Here is a 26,897-nt window from a genome sequence, read left to right on the forward strand (position 1 = left end):
ATATTGATAAAAAACTGCTTTTATTATGATGGTCAATTTCACCAATTCTATTTTTTTAAAGAAATATAATTACGTATTTTACGCCCATAAAAAGAAATTTAATTGATATGATCTTGTCAGATATTCTCATTTTTTTAAATACAATAGTTTTCACTTGATTTATATTTTGGATATACTCGTATATTTATTTTGTATTGACCTGTAACGAATAACGCCATCGCAAATATAATTACATGAAGTACCAAATCTGAATGTTCTGTTGAGAATATTTTTTTGTGCCATTCATTATATTGAATAAGTTAGTATAAAAAAAAACGCGTGCTGTTGTATTTGTGCAGTTGGGCCCTCAATATCCTTGAAAATAATTGTAATGAATAAGCTAAGTCCGGGCGGATTAAGAACACAGTTCTGCGTGTGAAATAGAATCAGAATCCTCTACGAGTGATTTCGATTTGACAGCTGCTACCAGTTAAAAATCCTAAAAAAGGAAATCGAGCGGAGATATTCCGGCTCGTGGTGTAGTCGTTGGCGTGTTCGGCCATATTGTTTGAGGTCCCAGGTTCGATTCCTGGGAAGGTTGACGGTTCTACACTGCAACATTTCATGTGCCTGGATTTGCACCTGAAGCGTAAGGCTGATCACCGTACCTTCATGTTACATATGATCGATATACGGGGCATTTAGTTTACCAGTGCAGTTACCTATGGACTATAGAGTTTGGACAGGGATTTTAAGATAATTAGTTAACTATACTGGTAAATAAGAACGTATACTTTATTCCCTACCTTCGATCGTTCCTTAATTACTGAGGATGGCAAATAATATCACCAGCTCCAAATCTATCAGCACTTATTCAGTAGTCCTTCGACTCGGGGTGGATTGCTGCAGTCACCAGACTATTGTAGTCCTGATCTGGCTGGTGCAATCGTCTGTTGCTCTTCCTATCTCTGCTCTTTTCTCCACGCTGCCAACTAGCACAAGTCTCTCCATGCTGATTATTCTTTCTTGATTACGCTAATATTACAATTAATTTAAGTATTTACCCGTGACTACTGACAAATTACTTGTCCTTCTCTAATCACCATCAAGTGCAGAGAGAAAGATTAGCGTAAAGTACAAGCTTTTGAATCAACAATTAAAACTTTAACTGTTAAAATATTATTTATGTTGATCAAGACAAAATGTAATATGTATTCTTTGGTTGTCAATTTATAATTGTTTGTTTGGTTGTGTTATACCTACGCTTTTTTTATTGCTTTTGCAAATAATTTTAAACGGTAAAATGTGGATTTTTTTGTAAATAAATATTGTAATATGGCTGTCCCTAAACGAGTTTTTTGCCAAAAACTCATTTAAAATATTAATTAAAGATGTTATAATATGTTTTTACATAAAATAAATAAAGTTAGCAACCAATCGCTAAATGTGCGCGTTAACCCATAAATAATGTTGTTATAATATAAAACTGGAAATTTGTTTTTTGTGGAAGCTAATTTAAGTTCTTTTTATACACGTGCGCAATATATTTGTTTTAATAACCGGCAAATTAGCGCGATAAGGCTCGATCCACACGATGGTACTGCCTTGAGTTCGTTCTAGGTCTTCTCCGTCTATGTAAGACGCATGGAATAAAAATGTCCGATCTAGCTCCGAAAAAAACAATGGAAATGTGTTGATATTGGAGCGAGATAGGATTGAAATTTCAGGAACAATAATTTGTTTTACTTTATGATAACATCACTTACAAACTTAATTCAGGAGTCCTCCTCACTAGAAAAATTTGTTCTAGCGAGGACTTTACAATGTTTATTTTTATTTACGCATTATTTTTTTTAAATTTGGAGAAATAAAACTTATACTTTGTTTTTTGATACACTCACTTTATTTTTACCAACTAGTTTCGGTAACCAACTGTTACCTTCTTCAGGGTATTTTTATAACTAAACATACATAAAAGAAACAGTGAACAAATTAGTGGGTGTCGATAAGGATAAGGGAGGGTTAATTGTGTTTAAGGTGGAGGAAGGGAAGGGAAAGGGGTAATTGCGTTCAGGGTAGAGTTCGACTTTATAGGAAAAATATTAAAAATGGGACTATGACTTAAGTTTAATTGATTATTAATTTTGTCTAAGTTCTGTTTCACCGCTTTTTTTATTTCTAAAATTTCAAAAAGATTTATTAGTTTATTTTTATTATTTAAATGCAATGTTTCAATTCCATTTTCAAAATTAAAAGAATGATTATTTGTTATAATACGGTCAGCAAATTCAGAAACATTATTGTTATTGAGACATCTCATATGCTCCTTGATTCTGATATTAAATGAACGCGATGTTTTTCCTATAAAGGATCTGCAATCATGGCAAGTTAATTTATGCACCCCTGATTTATCAAATTTATTTGTTATATCTTTAGTATTTTTTATATAATTTAAACCTACCCTATCTAACAGCAGTTAGATAGGGTAGGTCATATACTAACTTTAATATTTTATTTGTAGTCTGTTTATGTCATTTTGATTTCCTGTTCCCTATAGCAGTTGCAAATATCATATTTTAGTTTTTACATAGGCTTCATAATGTTTTTTTCCTTTTTTGGAACAAAGTTTTTGATTTAAAAAAAAAATGACTCAATAATGTCACCACTTTGCCAATTAAATTGTTGATAAGAATTGTCCATGTCAATTGTCGGTCTATTGTTAGTCCTAAGTATTTAACAAGTTCAATTTCAGTTAGTTGTTCATTATTTATGTAAGCATCTACTTTATGACATTTTTTTCTAGATTCAAAATGGATATTCTTTCTTCATATGTTACTTAAATACTTTTTTTTAATGTATTGTTCGTCAATACGCTTCAGCCAAATTTTGATTTATTTATGAAAATGTTTAGGGAAGCTTCTTCTTCAAATTTTTGCAGACTCAAGTCTATTATTACAGGTTTATTCTCTCATGATGCTGAACTCCAGCTAACTCTTCAACGTTTTAAGGATTTCCCTTGTGGACGCTACCTACTTGATATCCCATGCATAGCTAAGTATGGGATTATTGTCGAATTGCCAGTACGTGTTGGTACCTATCAATATCATCAACGCGGTCGCCACCATCTGACTACATCTTGAACCTCACAGACCTCTCGGATTTTATTGTTTCTTACACGATCACGAAACGTCTTTCCAGCAATAGCGCGCAGAGTTCTCATTTCTGATGTCCGTAGAATATTTTTGGTCTTGACAGTGGCCGCCCTAGCTTCAGTGCCATGTGTGAAGATAGGTCGCACACAGGTATCACAAATGCGTACCTTGCTATTTGTTCTCATATTTTTATTCCTCTATGTGACATCTCTCAGGCAACTCGCCACAGCAGCTTAAAAGGAGGAATATTGATATGCATGTTATTCCTTGTCTTTGTTACGTAATTATGGCCATGAGCCTCTGCTCGATGTATATTATTAAATCTATCAGAATGGTTTGAGCTCTCTCGGATGCGCTCATCGTTTTTTCTGTAGAATGTGTAAGTATTTTGTCGAATCAAGAGAGAACCGGGAACGTTTTACTAGCAGGAACATAGTGTGAATCGAGCTTTATGACGTGTAAAAAGTATTGCGATATTTGCTGAGTCAACAAACTTTGATAACTAAAATATCGTAGTTTTCAGATAAAGAAGGTTAAGAGGTTATTAATTTGCGCTTGTAAAATTTTGGCGTTTACAAGATAATCTAGATTTTCTATAAAAATATGGCGTATTTTATCGTATCTTCTTGATATATTACTCTATCTGGCCAATTAAAATATATATATATATATCTACCAGCGCCACTTGTCCGTGTCACACGATAATGGCGATAGTAAGTGGTAAGGATTGTAAGTTTATTTATAAATCAATTTAATATTATAAAAATGTGGTGGTTACGAGACAAAATTTGATGGTCATCCTTCATCTATCAATAAATAATGTTTTTTACTGAACGATGTATTTAGTAAGAGTAAAACACATTTTTTTTATATATCAGCATGTCTAAAAAGAAAAGACAACTAAAAACAAAAACAACTTAAAACAAAAAAATTTGTACTAAAAATAACGACCTCGAGACAAAATCAGGGCCCTGGAAATTGGATACCAAAAATGTTTTTTTACGCGCGGTAAAAATTAAAGCATTATTAAAAATGTATGGAAAAAATCTATTTTTACTAAAACAAACTACTTTTAATGACGTCAATGGTTCATATGAATCAACCAATGATAAGAGAGTTGTGATTGACTTCCAGTTTATTTACCGTCGGCGTCGACGGACCAATCGGTAGAACTGACGGAGAAGAAGCGGAAGAGAACTTGACACTTCTCGTTTGGAGTAATTTCAGAAATACAAAACTTAAAAAAATCATGTTTTATATTAACAAATAAAAAAAAAACTACTGAACTTCCCTATTGAAGGTCACTCTATTTTTATATTGTAATACAAACCTGGTTTATAAAGGTTTAAAGCAAATATTTAAACCCAAAAAATAACATTTTCCAGAATCCAAAACCGCACCTTCATTTTATTGAAATATTGTGTTATATGTACATGTAATAAAGTAATGTCAGTTTATCTCTTTTGTATTTATAAATAATAACATCCATGCTTTATATTTTTTTATTACTAAAGTAAAATATTTTTTCTACATATGTTTAAAATTTTGTATAAAAATACTAGAATGATCAATCTTTGGTGCATTTACAAAGATATATTAAAATTCATCCTTACAGAAAAATAACAATTTTTAACAAGATATATATGGAAATTAGGAATTCACAGTGCTACTGAGAGGCTGGTTTAGTTGATCATTTTAACGCCATCCAGTTTAAGTTGAACCCTGCTTAAAAAATATGGGTTGCCATTTTAACGTAAAATATTTTTTTTGTCGGTAGATTTTTTTAACAAAGACAAAAAAGCATGACCGTCACAGATATATCAGTAACTTTTCTTAAAATGTTGGTTTTTGTTGACATATCTATAGTGATATACATTTATTATTACTTACGTCTTTGTGCCAGTAAAATGTTTTAATTTTGACTCTATTGGTAACAACTGTTAGGTGACATTTATTTTTTCAAAAGCTTTTATAGCTTAAAAAAAATCACGCAAAATTCCGCAATTTATGTAATAGGATCAATATTTATGATGTTCAATATTAGGAACATAATATCAAATTCTTTAGTCTTTACTTTGTGATAAAAGGGTGGACATTATTGTATAAACCGTACATAATAATTGTTATACTTATTTACTTGTGAAACAGCTAAAAAGATCTAATGTTGATCGGCCATGTAAGCAAGGTATTCATACCTCAACCTCGTATGACATAAGTCAGAAAATTATGCAAGATCTTGCCACAAATCTTGTGCAGTTTCTTGTAAAACAAATTAAACAAACATTGTACAAAATCTTGGGACGTTTTACTCGCTGTTTTACCCAAGACAGTTTTTGGGATTGGAAATTGAGCCCTAGCATTCGCAGTACGTAGATGTTTACATAACGGGCATATTTTGTGACGACGCGACTACTGACAACTAGCAATATTATATTCTGCGATTACCAATCAATTTTAGGCTTCTAAAATAACACGGATCTTGAACCTTATTAAAAATCTGTTTTTCTAGAAAAGAAAAGCAAGCGTAAAGTGAAAAAACCCGTGGATAAAATAATGAAATAAAGTTGTACGAGAAACCACAAATACGCGTTGACAGTTGAAGTTGAACATCAGCAGTATCACAAACATGGGATGCGTGTACTGATTTCGGTTTAAATATTTATTTAAAAAAAGGTAATTCCCTGAATTTTCTCATATTGGCCACAGATTTGACTCAATTTGTGTTTGTGTATTACACGAAACACACATCTTGTTCAAGATCTAGTACAATTTTCTGACGTAATGAATATACATAATACGAGCTTACCCATATTTCAGAATAAAATCATTTTTATGATAAAAAAGCAGTCTTTTGTAACTACTGAAAATGTTTGTCAATGTCACTTTAATAAATATAACCGACGCCGACGTAAGCGTGTATTCAATATGTAATAGAACAGATACGATGTTAACGTGTTTGATAAAATCATTTTGTTAAAAATATAAACAACACCTTATGGCTTCAAGAATTCTCTTATTAATCTATTGACATCTTCAGGGTTTTCCTGCTGGATAAAATGTCTTGCGCCTCTCATGGTAATGGTTTTAAGGTTGGGGTATTTCTTCTTCAGCAAGTCAATACAGCCTCTTGACACATAATCGTCCTTCTCTCCTATAATGAAGAGACCCCTGGTATCAACGCTTTCAGGAGCATCGTAAGTATCCAGGAAATTATCACGGTAATAATTTAACGCAGGAGTTGTTGCGTCTGCAAAAAAAAAACAATTCAGCTTGTAGCAAAGGTAAACAGTTAGGATGCTTGTCTCCTGTACAGAGGGTTCCGGGTTTGCTTCCCGGTGAGTTAAGTACCAACAAAAGAGAAGATAAATTATGAAAACAAATTATGTTTCTTTGATTTGACTTTAATAAAATTACATGTAATATATATATAAAAACAAAAGTGTTTGTTTTTTTACTTAACGTTTTTAATTTTTTATTAACTGAAATGGAATTATAATTATTATTATTATTATGGATAACTTATATAGCGCCATTTTCGTAACAAAATACCTCAAGGGCGCTTTACATAGTGTTTCTTTTAAATTTGTAATTTATTTAAAATAATTTATTTTGTTGTCACATGCTACGGATTTATTCAAATGATTTAGAGAACAATTGGGTTTTAAGTTTTTTCCAAAACATCACTTCACTTTCACAGCCTGCTGGGAGAGCATTCCATGCCATAGGGCCTGCGACCGCAAATGCGCGTTCACTAAATTTAGTACGCTGTTTGCGTAGAGGTATAATAACTTTTCCTCTCGCCATAGACGTAGCTGATCTAAGCGTTAGACGCCTGTCAGCTAGTTCATCTGGAATGCATAGTTCCCTTAGATATTCCGGAGCAGAGTTGTGCAGTGACTTATACATAAGCCAACATAGTTTGTATTCGTCCCTCTGTGGAAAACGAAGCCAGTGTAGTTCCCGAAGTAGTGGAGTGATTTGGCTGAACTTAGAGATTCCGAAAATAAGTCTCGCTGCGGCATTCAATACAGATTGTAGGCGAGTCATTTTGTTCAATATCGGTCTCGTGGTCACATGCCGGAGTTTTCGGGTTTAATTCGCAACATGGTTCTCATGAAATCTTCATTTAAAAATGTGTTTTTAATTGAGAATACTTCAGAGTCTCTGGATTGGTATCTGAAGAGTAAGATTGATCATCTTACAAGATACGTTGCGATTGGCGAATTAATGCAGGGCCATTTGCATCATTACGTACAGAAAATGAATGATAATGATATTAAAATGGAAACTTATCCTACCTAACTGGCTGCATTTTTGTATGATATAATTCTTTTATTTCGCTTCATGCCTTTTTACGTTCATTCTTTACTCTTGAACTTTTTTGCATTCAATATTCGAATAGAATATTTACCTACATCAGATTTTCCAAGTTCAGAAGTCAAACGATTCTTTAGAGACGCCGACGAACCAAAGTTTTACTGTTGGATAATAAATATTCATCATTTTTGTTGAGTAAGAGGTAGAATAATATTTTTAAAATTATTTACACGTCTAAATATACAGTCATCAATTTATGGATGATTTGATTTTTTTAATTATTATTATTATTTATTTTTTATTTTTACTCCAGTAAAATGGCTATAAAGTGCAGAGCCAATTTTACCATATAAACATGAACATAAATATAAATATAAACAAAAATTTAACAATTAACATTAATATAACAATAAACATAAATATAAACATAAAATAAAATTTTATATTGCAGAACTTATGGTGGTCTTAACATATCGCGCCATCGCTCGAACAACGGTGATTGGATCCACTTTGCAGTGGCTTGAAGAATTTCGTTATTAGAGTTTTTTAGGCGTTCCCATAGGCTCCAGGCTCTTTGGCGAAGCAGGGCAGCGAAGGTGTTTATTCGTCCAGCTGTAAACATTACAGAGGCACTGCAGTACCTAGGCAAATTTGCAATTATTAACCCATTGAGATAAATCTTTCCGTAACGATAAAGGTTCTGTGTTTTATTGTGATTCTTCTGAAACCCTGAGATACACGCGTAAACCGATTTATGACAAATCATTGCAGGTGCATAATAATAATAAACGTCGCTTTTAATTAAAATACACATTAAAGTTAGCTACAAAAATAATTACTTCTTAGATATAAAGACCGGTGATTGATATTAGTCAGGTAACATTCGCATGGTAAATTTTGATTCAAATTATATACCGGAAACTCTCTTTACGCAAAGGATACTTCCATGCAGTACCGTGTAAAAAAAATGTACCAAAAAAAGAACAATGGTAGATGGGTTTCCATGTATAAACATCATTTTGCATTTTGGAATTAAAAAACATCAATCAGTTAACCTTAATTTTATTATATAATTTAACATGACCACAAAATACTTTGTTTAACCACAAAATACTAATTGTAACTGAGATTATTCACTATCATCTTTTCCTTTGCGCATACCTCTCTGCATCCTGTAAGTAAAAGAGCGATGAAGGGAATTTCAAAAACTAAAAGTGTAATAGTTTAATTTCATTAACATTCTTTAACTCAGTATTTTTATCTCTCATTGAATATATTTTTGTTATTTTCTTAAGTTAACCGTTTCTTTTATTTCTTTCTTATTTTATTTACATTTTTGAAATCTAAACTTAAATAGGTACTTGAATGTTTTTATTATTTTTTAATTTTTTTTAGATATGAATTGAAATTTTCGATTTACATTGTTTTATTTGTTATCTTGTTTTGATTACATTTATGAGCAAACATTATTTAAATATATCCAAGTAAATGGCTATTCTTCAATTTTAATTTTATTATTTTTCTCTTTTTTTCTACTTTTAAAAAAATATATATTTTAAACCATTTTATCTGTTTTTGTTTAGTTTTTTCTTTTCCATCTTTTTAATAATATATTTAATTTTTTGATGCATCAAAACCAAAAAAAAATAAGTTCATTATTTTATATGTTTGCATTATTATGTTTGTACTCTTTTATTTGAATGTTAATTAAAACTAATGTCTGAGCACCCGATGACAAACTATTATTCAATAGTTTATTGCTACAAAATATATTTTTTATATTTTGTTTTCTTTTTATAACGTATATATATTGTAATAATGTGTGTATTTTATAAAGACTCAATAAAAAAATAAAACAATTAAAGTAAAAGGGTCTATAAAATAGTGTCAATAAAGTCAGTAAAAAAAGAAAAATATTTTCTTCACTAACTTTGTACACATTGTGGAAATCTATTATTGATTCTGAGTTTATACAATGTTCACCATAGATATGTATGTAGAACTGTTGGTTTCCCAAATAAAATAAAATAAATAATTTTGAATTCCCGCGAAAACGGTCATTGCATTGGCCACACCCCTAATACGTAACAATTCATGTTTTGTTTAACTTTGTTTGAAACATTATCGCGAATCTTGACGTCATAATTATCAATGCCAAAAGTGTCGCGTTTTTCTAGGAACATATTTAAAAAAAAATATTTATTAAAATTATGTATGAAAATATTTCTCCACATGATCCATATTGATTTTGAAAATACAATTAATGATTCTAAATCCATTTCATATATTTTTAACGGTATTCGTAGTATGTGATATTTCCCTATTACTTTACTAGGTATATTAAAAACGTTTTAGTTTTTACTTTGTTATTTCGAAGCCGTGTAAAAACTCTGTGTAAAAAGAGGTTTCGGTGTATTTATATTAGATGAGATAAGGTCAAGTTGGTAAACGTGCTAAAATTATTCATATCAATGAGGAAGTTTAATTAACTTTGATAACTCATGAAATAAAATATAAAATGGTTTTATAAATAAGCAATCGCATTTACAGTAAACATGGAACTAGTATCCAAACCATCCATGTGCTTTGTAGATGCAAAACACGTTGAAATGATTTTCTCTGAAAATCACGCTCTTGAAGTGGTTTTCAGGAAAATTTATTTGTTTATAATTAATTTTTTGTACAACTCTATTTGCACGTTGGCGGGCAAATAACTAAGTGGCATGATTTATTAACTTTTTAGTTTCACTGCGTGCGTAATGTTATAGATAACAATATTAAACTAGCAATATGCGCACATTAAATTAATATCGATATAGTTTTCATCGGCAAAAAGTGAATGAATTCAGAATAATAGAGAAGAATTTAAGAAAGAGATAGGAAGTGTTTTTTAAGATGTGATTGACTTGTACAGTCCATCCTAATGATGGTTAATACGATTTCTTGTGATAAATATAGAAACTAATAAAATAAAATACAAATAAATAAAATTAATGCTATGACAAAAAAAAATTACTACCTCAAGACAAGATCCGGTCTATCTTAGTGGTTTTTTTAATCTATAAAGACGAATCTATAAAGAAAAAAGTCCAGATCTTGTCTTGAGTTTACAATACGACAAAATTGGGACATTGGTGCATACAAGCCATAGTTTGTGCTGTGTTGATCGAGGAACAGCACATTATTATTTCGCAACCGGCGGATTGGAACATTAAATGCCACTTGTTCCAGTAACGATGGTACATCAATTAAGCTATTGAGTTAATTAAACATAAGTATGGAGTCAATGTTATTTCTACTTTTTTGTAGACTTGAGATTTTAAACATTAACTCCATTTCTCCGTAAGTGTAGTCTCCGCTCTCGAGGCCAATCATCCATGCTACTTTTCTTAGCAAACATCTTTGATAGTGGATGGGAAGTTGATTCTACGGTTGAGCCGCATGGACAATACATGAGCTTGAGATGAAAAGGGAAAAGCCATCATCTAATGATGATGGCTTTTCCCTTCTTAATTTCCACCCTTAATACGTTGAAATTTTTCACGAAAGTGGAGCATAATAAATTAAATGAATTATAAAATGACTGCTTCGTGATCTAATATTATTCACGCGTTTGCCTACTATGCAAAAGGTTTCGAGTTCAATCCCCAGTATAGTTAACATGAAATATGTATTGAAATAAGGCGTTATTTTACTAGATTTTTTCAGACTGGCATTTGAAGTGTAAAATTAAAATCTTATCTTTATGTAACAAAAAATATTAAGATACGCTGCTGTTGGAGTACCGATTTAGTGCCCTATGCGCCATCAGATGGGGATACAGGGTAATTATGATGATTTTACAAGATTGTTGGATATGCGTTTTTTTTGTAGTAAAGTTTTTTCACTACAAAAAATCATAATTTTTCCTTTTTCATTATTTATATGTATACTATAACAAAAAATAAAATTACAACACTGTATAATAATATTATTATACCATTTCATATCGACATGCTTCATCAATTATTTTGTTAATTGCTTATCTTGATTATTGATTACATATTTACGATCCTTATAAAATCTGGTATTTCGACTAACGTATTCTGTTTTGATTGCCGCGTGATACACGGAATGAGGTTCCGAGTTCAATTCAGAGAAAGTCGGCTGGAAATATTTATTGTATAAGTGATTTTCACTACAACATTTCCTAATAATTTGCATTTGAAACGTTAGTCGACTATCTTACCTTTATGATTATAATTTGCCAATACAGTGCCCCATGCAAAAACAAGTGCATTATAAGTATGAAAAATATTTTAATACCATAACTTCTCTGTACGCGGAGCACAGAATGTGAAAGAGGTCCCAAAAAGTTGCTCGATGCGAAGTTTTTCGTACATTAAAGTTTGTGAATGCAATTGAGAAATTCTTATACAAAATGAATGGTCTGAGAGTCTACATCCATTACAAAGAGTGCAAATAAAACAGGCTCCGACTGTATTGTATTCGGTAAAGTGTACAACTGTGGCTGTCAACCTTTTTTTTTGCCTGCCACCAATAAAATAATATTGTTATTATATATTAACGTAATATGAAACATGAAGTATACTTCAAACGATTTCTATGTGTTATATAACACTTATGTATTCACACTGTACACATAAAAATTTAAAAACCTTGTTTTAAGAACCTCAAATGTGAAACACCAACAATTTCCAATAATACTTTTTTTTATATATATTATTATTATTATTATTTTTTGCGCCACAACAGGCCAGGAGACCCAATTACAGTGGTGAATTACATCACATGACACCCAGGCTTGAGAAAAATCACATTTTTAATTTTTGTGTTCTCACCGGGAATCGAACCCGGAACCTTCCGTGCGTGAGTCAAGCGTCTTGACCACTACACCACGGAGGCCGCCTTTTTTTTTGACTGAATATCATGGTTTGACTATGATTTTTATAATTTATTATAAATTAAAATCATAGATTTGCTTTTAGTGCACGGTATTAAACATTGCATATAAATTTTGCACGTATATTTAAAAATGAAATAAAACGTAAATGTAATATTTGTGGTTTTTAGTGCAAACTACGAAGAAATCAATTTTCTAAAGCATAGTAATTGAACACTCTATATTTAGATTTGTAAAAATATTTAGTAAGTACTGCTTAAACATATATAACAGACTATCCAGAACACCTTTTTAACTTATGAGTAATAGCGACTCTATATAGTGGGTAGAAATGCTAAAAAAATGATATTTTGTGTTTTCAAACAAATTGATGTCGACAATTCGTCAGGTTTCTGGAACAAGTTGGAAACTAATATTTTACTCATTGATCCTTTAAAGTTAATCCCAAATCGAAAATTAAAATAAAACCGCAACAGTTTGCTTTTTAACAACTTTATAAAATATTTATTTTTTATTTTTAAATAACGAAATACTTTTATTTAATTTTTAAAAAAAGGTTTTCTGATGCCGGTTACGAAGATATCTCATTTTTTGAGAATTTGTCTAATGGCTACCAACTTGTTACAGAAACTCGATGAATTGCTATTTTCACAGTATATTGAACAGTTATATTGTTTCTGATTTATTAAGAAATAATTGAAGAAGTCACAAAACGTAAGTACGCGACCTAGAACAGGTGGTAATATCTTAATTCCTAAATTAAAAACATCTACTGCACAGCATCATTATACTTACAGAGGAATATTTTTCTGTAATGAAATGAACAAACATAATAAATAGTACAGTCAGGAATACAATATATTTAAGAAAGAAGTGAAAAGTTACATCTATTATTCTTCTTTATGTAACACTGAATAAAAACATCGTTTATATCTTTTTTTGTAATTTATATAAGTTATCCTAAAAATATTATTAATTAAAACAAAAAAATCTATTGTAAGACGTCACTTATTATGTACACAAGAATTGTTTATTTCTTTTACGTAATGGGAAACGTTAATCTTTGTAATATTGTATTTTTATTTATTTATTAACAAAACTAAATAAAACAAAGAATGATTGTGTGAACTCATAGACAGAGAACAATAAAATAATGAAAATTATTATGGAAAATTTTGGACATTTGGATGTTTTTTTAACGAAGGCGAGGCCTAAAATTGCATCATCAGAAACACGATATTCCAACATCATGGTCCTAACAAGACACTCTCTTCTTTAATTAAAAAAAAAAAAAAAATGAACGGGGTTGTTGTCCCGGGGCTAGTGTCACGGACTCATGGATCAAAGGTCCGAGATTCGAACCCACTCTACCACAACTCGTTGAAAAATAAGAAATAATAATTTTGCATTCATATAACGTATGATCAAAATACATCAATTTGTGTACCAATGCAAAGTTTTATACAATAGGGTATTTTTACAAATCGAGAACAACGTACTAAATATTCATAGTGGAAACTCTAATGAAATAACTATCAATGCAAAAGAAATATGTTTTCATTCATAATTTTCGGGATTAAAAACGGTTATTTCTAAAAAGTTGGCGTCACGTCACTTTTACGTCACACTTCAGGCTCGCCAAATGAGCTTATTTATAACAAACATTGCGTACAATAAGGTACAGTTTGTCTCGTGGGATGCGAAACGTCTCGTTTCAGGTAATTTAAAATACGCGTATTTTAAACCATTTTTATCTAACGTCGCACGGAAAAAAACCTATTGTAAAAGGCCCAAATTAAATCGTGACTCGTTAAACAATAGTGTTTCTCACACCACAGTTTGATAATCACTGCGCTGGTAAAAAAACATACGGAGAGATTATTTTTCTCAGCCGTTTTATGTTCCAAGAAGTAGGTCACACGTGTGAAGGAATAATGCATGTGAATTAAATGAGAGAACGAGGTCAGAGAAAGTAAATGCGTCCTAAAGTGCAACGAATGCATATCTTCCAATACACGGGGTCAAAATGTTCTTGCGATTAAAAAATATAAGCAGTTTTTATGTACTTTAACTTATTACCGCAATAGCGAAATATTAACAACTACGAAAACCGATAAATTGAAATATTCGGGTTAATCATAAGAACGCAAATATTATAAGTCACTGTGAATGGGGTTATACCGAAACAGGTAGAGGAATTTGCGTATCTGGGAAGTGTGTTTACTAGGGACGGAATGACAGAAAGATATTGAAAGGAATGTTATTGCCGGGAATACGAGTAGAGTTAACGGTGCACTTAAATCAACCTTGGCAAATAACAGTTTGTTCAAGAGGCCCCCAATAGCCCACAATGGAGACCTGTGCCTCGATTATGATGGGAAGATAAAGACGTCATACCTTCACCTTGACGGTATAGTTGAAGGAAAATTCCCTCTAGCGATTATAAAGATATACTACCGACCCTCCACATTCAAGTTTTGGGAAGATACATCGATCTGAAACAAGGGGAAGCGTACGTCACGGTACACATATCTACGCTCTAAAATGACGTAGATTCAGTATGACGTCATAGTTGAAGATAAAAGTCTCCCGACTGACTACAAAGGTATCAAGTTTTGATGTAAGTATATCGGTTTATACCGACGGGTCTAGAACCCCTCGATACTTCTTAGATACTCGATATTTTTCTTCAAGTATGATTTATTCAAATTGTTCATCGTTTTGAGGTTGGCACTTTTTTCCTTAAAAGCTTATTAAAAATATGAGAGAGAAATAAGTAAATTTTGAAGTCGAAATGAATTCCGACATAACGGTCACTTTAATAAAAAGAACGCCTAGATGTGAAAATAATGTCGCTAGGTTCTGTCCTATTAATATATAGGAGTATCTAGGCGTAAGGAAGTTACCATGGTAAAAAATAAATTTGGTTATTATATTTTTCCATCTGTTTTACTATCTTTCCGAGTATATGTATCGAGACGTTAAAGGAACTGACTTTTCAGTCGATCGGTAGATACATACAGACGATCGTCAAACGTACCGTCCCTAAAATTTCCCCTTTTACTTGTATAGATTGTATACCTATATGCGTATACACATATATTTAAAAGAAATAGTTATGTTTATTTTGGGGCCTTGACGAAGGAACTATCGTGTTATGAAAACGGTCGACTTATTAAATTAAATTGAATGTCAAACTATTTAAATAAATCATGAATAAATCGTTTCAGTTAGTTGTCATTAAAAACATATTCACATATAAATTGCAGTTGTTTGGACTTTCAAGCTGCTTGTTTTAAAATACCTGTCCACCACTTTTATTTAGTGCACTGCCAAGGTACCTATTAAGTAAATCGCACCGGAAATGCATTCAATAGTAATTTAAAACAACATTCGGCGCAGTAAATAAACGGGTGAAAGCAGTTTCTATTTATTGCATAAAATCCACTGGGAATTTTGTATAGTTACAAGCATTTCTATTGTACGCACATTCGCATTCGCTTTTACTATATTCAATGCACATTTCAATAGAAAATTTAAACACGCGATTCTAAAATGTGAAAACTTAAAAATGGCAAGTCCGGTATTGTCTGATGATTTTCAAATTCATTTATTTTGATTGAATTAGATATTTGTAACGTAGAGCTCTCGGCCTCGTGGCGTAATGGTCAACGCGTTTGCCTACCATGCAATAGGCCTCGGGTTCGATTCCCGACATAGTTGATATCCAATATTTATTCAAAAGGGTGTTTTTAAACTAATATATTTAATAGTCCCTGGGCTGGTACTGATCATCTTACCTTCATGTAATTTTTTTTTATCAAGATACGCTGCGATTGTTGTACCAATGCAGTACCCTATGCACCATTAGGTGCGGAAAGGGAATGACGACGATGATGAGAAGTTATGCCGTCCTACGACACATACATATTTTTTATTTGAATTGGTACAGTTAATTCAATATTAATCAATCAGAATATAAATAACTTTTTATATTTCAAAAGCACATATCAAAAGTTTTTTTATATTTTTTTTGTATAAAGAAATATTTGCGTTCTGGTGATTTACCAAAATATTTAATTTTCGGGGTTATTTTCAACGAGTTGTAAATAACTCACTATTAGAAAATCGGAATTAAGTTGGGGTAGAATGGGATAAGAACCATGGACCTTTGAGCCGTGAGTCCAAATCACTAGCCACAGGACCATAACCCGATTCACCCGAAGTTATTTCACCCAAATAATATAATATTACATCTAATGGTAAATTTAACAACTTTATGATAAGAAGTCTACATGAAGACATTTTGAGACTTCCGAGAATTGCGAGATCATTACTCGAATGTCGTACATTTTATTACCAATAAACATTTTATCCAAGTTGCCTAAAAATCAAACATTTTTGCTCAACTGAGTAAATAAATATTTTTGAAGTACTTTGAAAGATTTTATTGAAACAAGTATTTTTCAAGGTATTACTTTTTGCGTCCATAAAGAGAATTTTAAATATAGTATTATGAAGTGGATTACTTAATAAGATCAATAATTGGTTTATAAAAAAATTACCTCTTTCCATTACAGTATACAATCAATTGGTAATTTAGTGGTAGAAATAAAAAAATAATCATTTCAAAATATTTTTTAATGTATGGAAAAAAGAAAAGGCCCTTAACAGTATTCAAACAAGTGCTAACACTAATTATACTAAAAAAAATATCGTTATTTCCAAAAGACGTACGTATGAAGCAGGATACTCTTTCAAAAAAAAAGACCAGAATTCTAATGTGTGAGTTCAAACGAAATAAGAAGTTAAATATTAATATTATTGGGGTATAGTAGGAGTAGAATATTTTTTTTTTATAAGTTTATGTTTTTGTTTTTGATTTGATATTCAATTATGTTAATACCTTGAAGCTTATATAGCTTTGAAAGCTGAAGCTTATATAACGGTAGGTAGAAACAATAAGTGGTTAAAAACAAAGTAGTTTAAATTTATTTGATTACAATAGACCCTACATATATATATATTAAAATACTTCCTTCATATTGTACAAAATAATGCTTATTTCCAAGGTATAATAATATTTACTGGGAGAATACGTTTGACAAATGTCAGGAGACAGGCAGACATTCAAGGTTAACTCGTCTTAGCCTCTACTGCTTATAAATAAGTGACTGAAAAACAGAGTCGAATTGCATTTAGCGATTAAAAATTATAGTTTGAAAATACTGCTCCATTTTGATGTTTAGTACGAACCAAATGTAAACATCGAAAGTAATTGGATTTTAAAATCGATTAATATTAAAACTGATATTTGGTAGGGTATCCAAAATAATACACTTATATTTTTTTTTTTTATTTAGATTTAATTCTACTTTTTTAAAAATATGTGTGACGCGTTTCGTTTTGTAAGGACATTATTAATCATAGTTTTACAGCAAACAGCAGTCAAACAGCAGCCCTAACAAGATGATTCTAGATCCGCCCGAACTTTAAATTTACCCTTTAGAAATATTTTCTCCGTCCATATTAAGATAATGCATGAAAATAATTTTGAAACATGATCCACTTTTGCCATGAAGATAAGTACAGAGTGAGTACTTAAAAGTACACGTGTTGGTACCTCACTTCCAACTTGTAAAACTGCATAAACAAGGCATTGACATGCTAATAATTAAGAGTGCGTTGAATTACTTCAGGGTTACATATAAAAACATAAAAATAATGCCAATTATACATAAAACTTTACTTAGTTGTGTTATGTAATTGAAAAACGAATTAAACAGTCATAACGTAACTATTTTCATTTTTCTTTAATACAGTTTTCAAAATTTGACGCGGGCGTGAATTTAAAATATTAAAATCGAACGTGAATATTCAAGAAAATATTTATTTTTTTATTTTTTATGATATTTTTCATAATAATCGAATAGGTAGAACAAAAAGCGTTCTATTTCATTTATTTTATATTTATAAGCAACTAGCGGGTAGTGTTTATTAGCGTCATCTAGGGAAACTTTCAATAACAATATGTGATGCATAAAATGTGAAAATCGTTTTCATTGGTTTGAATCCTTGCTAAAAAATGCCACACTCTATATAATAATATATATTTAATATTTTCAAATTGATTTCTGCTTCCTGATATTCGTTTTATATTACATTCTTTTAATTTTGTATGTTATCATCATTATCATATCTCTATTCGCACCTGATTGGTTGCGAGGAGTAAGATTTGCAATGTAGCAAATGCAACGAATTTCAATCATTAACTACGTAAAGGTTAAAAGTTTTACGTTTTAGTTTTTAGTTGAGGAATAGTGAAAAAACTATCTTGACAACATTTCAAGTCCAATCAGCTCGATGGCCAGAAATTGAACTCGTAACCTATAGCATGGTACGTAGGACCTCCAGTCCTGACTCATGACACAAATTTGAATCTCGAGACTAGACGAGACTCGGAGAGCATGTCTCAATATTTTGAGACTTTTCAAGATTTTATTTTATTATATTAACATAAACGGGAAATCTGCCCTTTACAAATATAAAACTAACATATTTGGCTTATTATTATTTTTTTTAGCATAAATTTCCTTATACCCAAGATTTATAAAAACAATTAAACCTAAAAATTATACAGCATATTCAGTAGAAAATTTAAACAATTCAAGAATAAATGTAAAAAACAAAATTAAATAATAAAATATTTTGAAGTAATATAACAAGAAAATCATAAGTACTGTTTCATACAGCTGGGAAAAGTAAACAAAAAACTGTATATATGATGAAATGCATGAATAAATAAATATAATTACCATTTACCATCTTTGAAAAAGTTCAAAAGGTTTGTTCAGTAGGATCAATACCCTACACTAAATATATCAGATACGTGGGAATAACTATGGCCGAGTTCATGAAGTCTGTTTAATACGGCATTACAAGTATACACTGTCCGTGAATTGTTGCTACAAAATGGTGGCACCTGACTAGTCATTCTTCCAGTCACCCTGAAGCTGATGAGAGATAATAGTTCAGGGCAATCCCATATTGAATTAAAAAAATTAAAAAGGTCTATATTTTTTCTTCTATCGTTGAGTTTTAGCAAATTTAATGTTTTTATTAAAAAATCGTAATTTAAAAATTTATGACTGATTCTATGTTTAAAATGTATATGCCGTAAGATTTTTTTTTAATCTTACAAGAGAATTTTGGTGACAGTTGTAGTAAGGAGTCCATATTGTAGAGTTATACTAGATTAGTTAGATTTTTTTTCGAGGCTTTTCAATACAAATGGTCGTTGGTATCAAAAATTGTGTATGTACGAGTAGTAAATAAACCACATCATAGCAAACTTTTAATGAAACTTTTTATTAAAATGAATACAAAACATACCAATCAACTGTCCTTGTATCTCCAAACATAAAATAGCCTTACTTTTTATTCAATTGTCGATTGTTGATTATTGATTGATATTATCGATTTAAGAAGGTTTTTCTGTTAAAAATAACATACTGAACTAGATAATGGTGAAGTCGGCTGGCAACCAGCAGCCATCATGCTCCAGATGGAGCTGAGATAAAATATGTGCAGCTTTAGCATAGGTACATTTAAGCAGTGGCGAACTGCCCACTGTCCAACCTAAATCTAATTAGTGAAAAAAGAGTGTGTTTTTGGTCTTGGATTCTAAATGTTGCCTGCGCAAGCACTGAGATTGTAAAATGGGGAAATATCACATACTACGAATACCGATAAAAACATATGAAATGGATTTAGAATAATGAATTGTATTTTCAAAATCAAAATGAATATTGTGGAGGAACGTTTTCATACAAAAAGGAAAAAAAAAATCAATAAATATACGTTCGTAGAAAAACGCGACGTGTTTGGTCTTGGTTGTTGTCAGGTCAAGACTTGTTATATTTTTCTACACAAATTTCAATGGCTAGAAACAAATAAACATGAATCGTGACGTATTAGGGGCGTGGTCAATGGAATCACCGTTTTTGCGGGAATTCAATATTACAAATTTGAAAGAATTTTTTATGCTACAATTAGTCAAAAAATATTTTTTTTACTGGACAGTATTTTATAGATCTTTATTACCTTAAACATGTTTAAAAAAAGTGATATTTGCCTATTTTACCTTCATTTTCATTACTATACAAGTATATCATATAATATAATATTTTCATGGCCATAAATTTTAATTAGTATGTACATAATGTAGTATGTTTAGAATCGTATTTGCCAGTTTCAGAATTTCTATACTAGCATCTCGAGAGTCTCGATATTAAAAATGTTCCGAGACTCTCGATCTTTCGAGAGCATTAAGTATCGAATGGAGGCTTAATGGTACCCGTACGCTAACGCGCAAACAACGGCATGACGAGATGAACTAATCATAACCAGATTTCCATTTACAAGAGTTTTAATTGAGTAGGCATTCGTCGGTCTCGTGGTGTAATGGTCAGTGCGTTTGCCTACCATTCGAGAGGTCTCGGGTTCGATTCCCGACATGGTTGAAAATAAATATTTATTTAAAAGGGTGTTTTTGCACAAGAATATTTCATAGTCCCTGAACTGGTACCTGAAGCGTAAGACTGATCATCTTACCTTGATGTATCAAAAATTATCAAAATACGCTGCGATTGATGTACCAATGCAGTGCCCTATGCACCATTAGGTGCGGAAAAGTAATGATGGATGTAAGACATCGAGTTGTCAATCAGTTGACAATCAGTTGACAATCAGTTGACAATCACTTGTCAATGATTCTGCTTCCGTTTCCACAAAAACAAATGTAATATTCACAGATATGTGTTTTACATCTTTACAAAACTCCACGACTTTTAAATATAAATTTTGTAGCCAAATTGACGCGATGACAGTTTTGTTAGTCAGCAGTCGGCAACCGTATTATTCCTACCTCTTTCCATACTTTAGGTTTGTTGTATTTGTAACATAGCAATAATTTAATTAAAAAATAATAACTTACTTGGTTTTCCAAATGTATATTTATAAGCCTCAACGTCTTCATCAGTAACATTAGATTCTCCTTTGGAATTCTTAATTGCCATTCCCTTGAACATGGCCAAATCTCCTAACCGAAGGGATGTTTCGGGTAAGCACGGGTTTTGGAAGAAGAAGACGTACCTATTTTATGGAACAAAACTGTATTTCAAAAAATGTTTTAATATTAAGTTCCTTGAGAAGAAAATTTAGAGACTGACGCATTCAGAGAGATCAGTATTATTTTGAACCAGTCAACAACAGGTCATAAGCCTTTTTAATGCCAAGACTTTAATTTTCCCCTTTCAAAGAGGTTTTCAGTGTCTGTTGAAATATTTATAAATTCTCGTAAACTCCCTAAGTGGTTAAGTATACGTGTATGTCTACAAACCATTCGATTGAGGAAAATAAAATATTCTTAATCAAAACATGGTGATTAATAGAAGTATTTTAGTTTTGTGACCATTGAGCTGCGAATAATCTAATAAAAGTTACAAAACGGGAATACATGTAGTAATTATGGAGTTGGTAACGAACTTTGGATCTCTGATACGGAATCCACGACACCACCACAGAATCACAACCAAGAAATATCCGAAAATGTTATTATATTTTACACTCGTTTTTAAACTAAATCTTTTCATAATCAATATTTTGATTTTGTCTAAATCTAAGTAGACAAGTTTGCCTTATGGTAAACGCGTTTGGCTACTATGTATAAGTCCCGGGTTTTATTCTCAATAAGGTTGAGATGATTTTTTTTTTGCGTTGTATTTTTAGGTTGCAGTTTACAGTCCTTGGACTGGCACCTGATGAAGCTTTCACGAAGCAAATTATTAAAATACCCCGTAAGACCACATTACTTTCTGAGGAATTAAGTATCTTTGGTGGTGTCCACATAGACCACATACAATGAAAAATTGCTAATTCTTAAAGAGAAAAGCTGTCTGAAAGAGGTCTTTGTAAGTATCTCAATCGATACAGAAAATGTATTTGATGTTCTGCCGGTAAAACAATTCTGTGAGGCGATTATTTTTACCAAAAATCTAAAATTGAATAAATATGTACTAAAAATGTCTCTGTGTGTGAAATGTTATATAAATATGACTTTTGTTTGAAAAGTTGTTAGACTTAGAGTGGATTCTATTTTGATATTATGCAATTTTAAATACGATGGATAAACACTGTTTTGCAGCACTGAAACTGAAACTACAATCTTAGAAAAAGGAAAATGGAAGTCTGTTCATTTACAGGGCATACAACTTGTCTCTATATAACTATGTAGATACACAAAAACATACCACGCGTGAGTAAACTGCCACCACTCAGAGAACACAAGTTTGATCCAAACGTCTCCACTTGGACCACTCATTGTGATAAAGTTATCCAACATAGATGCATAGGTGTCCACGAATCTGTGGGCGACTACCGCCCCCCAGTCATGTCCAATCAAAGTGAATCGTTTGCGACCTGGAAACAAAAAAGGATACTTTGAAACTTAACAAATATTTAATGGAGACAATAAGTGTATAAGAGATTTAGGATATCTCATTGTGCATTGTGTAGTCACCATTCTGCCTATGTTGATTTTTTAATCTTTTCATTTTTTTTTTAAATATTACTAATATTATTGTTGTCCGCGACATCATGTTTTACTTATATCGTTCTTTGAAATATTACACATTCGAACTATTTTGTAATTTCCTTTCTCTCCCCGCACTTCATGTTCAAAAAACTTATCTTTTCTTCTTTTTTTTGTATTCCGTATTTCTTGTTATTTTTCAAAGCAACTTAATACTTATTTGTGCTTCTTCTACAGGCAAAAGCATCTAAATGTTTTTACCAATGATGCAGCAAACTTTCGTCGTCATCACCAAGGCACTTTCGAAACGACTCAAATCTTTACCGGACGCGGAGTTATGAGAAGTTACTTATATAGGTTTAAATTAAGGAGTGATTACTATTGTCCATGCGATGATATTTCTTCACAGAGTATCGAATATCTGTTATTTCAGGATCCATTTTTCGGTTTACACGGCCATAATCTCAAAGCAGAATGCAGGAAAGATGGAATATCCTTAACAGATATTTACATTGTCGTTAAAGTAGTTATCACGCGCCATAAACATCCCATTTCCAAGATAAACTATAACGAATTCCGAGCACCTTAGCCTTGTACATGACACGTGAAGGTACTAAATACAGGGGTCCAAACATAATATATATTTAAAAATAAATACTTATTTGCAAATTCTGACTACTCACGGTATTTTGAGCATTCTTCTATAGCAGCACATTTTAAATGCTTCAATCTTCTTTGAGGTATTCGCTTTCCTTTTTTTCGTAGATACCTTCTTTTTTTAAAGGTCAACCGACAGGCTTACAAAATCAACTATGGATTGGAATTGAAGGTTTATGATACAACTTTTAAACTTAACCTAAATAATCGCAGAACTTATTTTTTACTACAGTAGGTATGGTAATAGCATGAAGGTAGACATGGTAAGTGTGCCATCTTTAATTCAGGCGTGATAACAAATGTTGCTTCTTAAATGCTTGCCTTTGCTATATGAACATGTCGACATTGTTGTTTAGAGAGATTTTTTAAATTTTTTGAGGGTCCTTAGCAAGTCTTAACTCGAGGTCTTGTATAAAATGTTCATGTAGAATGTGTTATTTGAATATAGATTTTCTACCATTTTTTATGGTCCTTGTTTTGTCATTGCTAAATAGATTGCATTTTTTATTTTTTATATTTATTATTTATACTGCCTGAACCAATTACAACAGTTATATGTATGAAGAAACATTACAAGAACAAGACAGGCGTCATGGCGCAGACTGTGAAACTGGCGTCGCGGGTTCGATTCCCGCCAGTTCTAAGAAAAAAAAATCCATGAAAGATTTTTTTCTCAATCGGTCTGGGTGTTGTGGTGAATTTTTCACTACCTCTTTCCATATCCCCTCTTTCTCACCTGCTGACAAGCCTCTAAAATAGAGGTTTAGCGGGTTATTCCTTAAAAAAAAAAAAAAAAACAAACAAAAAGAACATATAACCATGTAGCAAAACAAACAAAGTCAATAAAATAATGGTATATAACATATTTAAAAACACTATTAAGACTTCGAGTTCACCTTTGCCAATTTATTTTTATCTCACACTGATTTACTGGCGAAGAGATCTACGAAATACCGAAAGATCTATCCCAAAGAATTTAAATTTGCACTTTCTGGGCATTGGGGCATAAAAACAATAGTTGCTCTTAAAAGATTTGATAAATAGCAGATAATTATGTAAATACGTTTTTAAAAAGTTTCTTTTAGTAAACGTTTTTTATTATGTTATTGTTGTAATTGTTTTATGCCGTTTACCTTATTAATATACGAGTGTGTACTTTAAATATTGGCGTCATTTTCATTTCCTACGCTTTTATACTGAGGGATATTTATTCAAATAGAGCAAAATCGTATATATTTATCATTTCGCCTAGGTACTAGGAAATGCTCTTAGTGTATTTTATTGTTATTATTATGTTTTAACCAGGGTTTGGAACGTATTTAAAATTTTGGGTGTAAATTTTGACAAATATAACAATATAATATATACTTACCTAAAGATAAAACAAGCTCTTTAATGTCATCAGCTACGTTTTCCATTTTATAAGCATGTTTTTCCATTGGTTTTTCTGAATCCCCATACCCTCGTTTATCTATTGCTATGCACCTGCAAAAAAATACCATTTTCATTCATAAAAATTGGTGATTTCTTTTAAAGCTACCAATAAAAGCAATGTGAAAATTGAAACTACCGCTACACCAGTTTTTGTTATATACATTAAAGAAAACTTAAATTCATACAATTTTTATTACCTTATACTTAAATTATTTTAATTTTAATTCCTTAATTTTCATAATTATAAAAAAGCATGATGTACAACCCCTGCTAGCACTTATATATAATATGGAAATTTGTTTAGTCTCCCACAAGTCTTAAGATGTCGGTCACGACAAAACTCGGTCACTGGTTAAAAAAATATAAATAAAAGTGGAATAAAACCATACACGTATTTTTATGATTGTAATTATATTTTTATTCCTTCAGGAAAATTCTTATTGATAAACCAAACAACTAATTAATTACCTAAATAATTTCTCCACAGTACTCATACCACGTGAGCAAAGCCGCGGGTAGAAGCTTGTAATAATTAATTCAGACACAATTTTTATCTTTTTTTTTTTAACGAATAAACTTTTCTATGGGGGCACTAAATAGAAATACTCGTACCTAATTTTAAATGCTTTAAGTGCTTGAAAAAGAAATGAACACAAATTCTCACAAATTAAAATCTTAATTACGGTTCTTAAGAATTTTTCGCATTTTCTAATAGTATAAGGTATTATTAAGTGACGTAAATATTATAAATCAGTGATACGCAATTGCGCAACACTAGTTTGCACGCACGAAAATATTTTTACGTTATCAATGCCAAGGCCAAATATTAGCATCATCATCATTCCTTTCCCACACCTAATGGTGCCTAGGGCACTGCATAAGTACCTACACTAATCGCAGCGTCTCTTCATCAATTTTGTTATATGAAGGAAAGATGATCAGTTTTACGCTCAAATATTATCACCTAGTACCAAACATTGCTATGTTACTTTTGATATCGTAAAAAATACCAACTGACTGGACTGGTACCTGGAGCGTTTGATTCCCTTACATTGACAGATAATTTATTGAGACACAAGTCCCAAATCAGAAGTTCTGTTGGGAATAATAATATGGTACAATAATAACATTTTAGTAGATACCTGGAACCTCTTTTTACACGGTTTCGAAATAACACGGTGCAATATTTTGTTATTTTATTTTTTTGTTTTACAATGCTATATAAATATGTAACATCTTTTTTATTTGTTAAAATATAACATCATTCCCTTTCCGCACCTAATGGTGCATAGGGCACTGAATTGTTACACTAATCGCAGCGTTTCTTGATATTTTTTTGTTATATGAAGGTAAGATGATCAGTCTTACGCTTCAGGTACTAGTCCATGGACTATGATACATTCTGGTGTGAAAACACCCTTTTTAATCAATATTTCATTTGAACCATGTGGGGAATCGAACCTGAGACCCCTCGCATGGTAGGCAAACGCGCTGACCATTACACCACGAAGCCGACTATATATAACACGTGTTACAAACAAATTATAATAACATATCCAAAAGCCCTGTGTTGAGTTGGGATACAACAAAATAGAAATTGGAAACATGGTGGCCTCCGTGGTGTAGTGGTCAAGACTTGATTCACGCACGGAAGGTTCCGGGTTCGATTCCCGGTGAGAACACAAAAATTAAAATGTGATTTTTCTCAAGCCTCAGTGCTCTGTGATGTAATTCACCACTGTAATTAGGCCTCCTAGTCTGTTGTGGTGCAAAAAAAAAAGTTAAATATGTAATGTAATGGTAAAGTAAATTATTTATATTAATTATTATACTACCTATTCGTTCTTGGAATGCATTACATCGC

At 31.4% G+C, this 26,897-nt stretch overlaps 1 protein-coding gene across 1 annotated transcript in view; it reads right to left on the reverse strand.

The window, feature by feature from the left end:
- Nucleotides 1–4,892: 4,892 nt before the first annotated feature.
- Nucleotides 4,893–26,897, reverse strand: part of LOC148274603 (epoxide hydrolase 1-like) — a 30,041-nt gene continuing 8,036 nt past the window's right edge. The window contains exons 3-6 of the mRNA XM_088236896.1: nucleotides 24,972–25,084; nucleotides 22,662–22,830; nucleotides 21,347–21,504; nucleotides 4,893–6,378 (exon numbers count right to left, since the gene is read on the reverse strand). Of these exons, the coding sequence (XP_088093022.1) occupies nucleotides 6,125–6,378; nucleotides 21,347–21,504; nucleotides 22,662–22,830; nucleotides 24,972–25,084 (694 nt within the window). The 3' untranslated portion in view covers nucleotides 4,893–6,124. The remainder of the gene's footprint in view (nucleotides 6,379–21,346; nucleotides 21,505–22,661; nucleotides 22,831–24,971; nucleotides 25,085–26,897) is intronic.

Source organism: Micrasema longulum, unplaced genomic scaffold, assembly GCF_059751315.1.
Source record: "Micrasema longulum isolate JH-2025_06_02 unplaced genomic scaffold, ASM5975131v1 h1tg001617l, whole genome shotgun sequence".
Classification (NCBI taxonomy): domain Eukaryota; kingdom Metazoa; phylum Arthropoda; class Insecta; order Trichoptera; family Brachycentridae; genus Micrasema; species Micrasema longulum.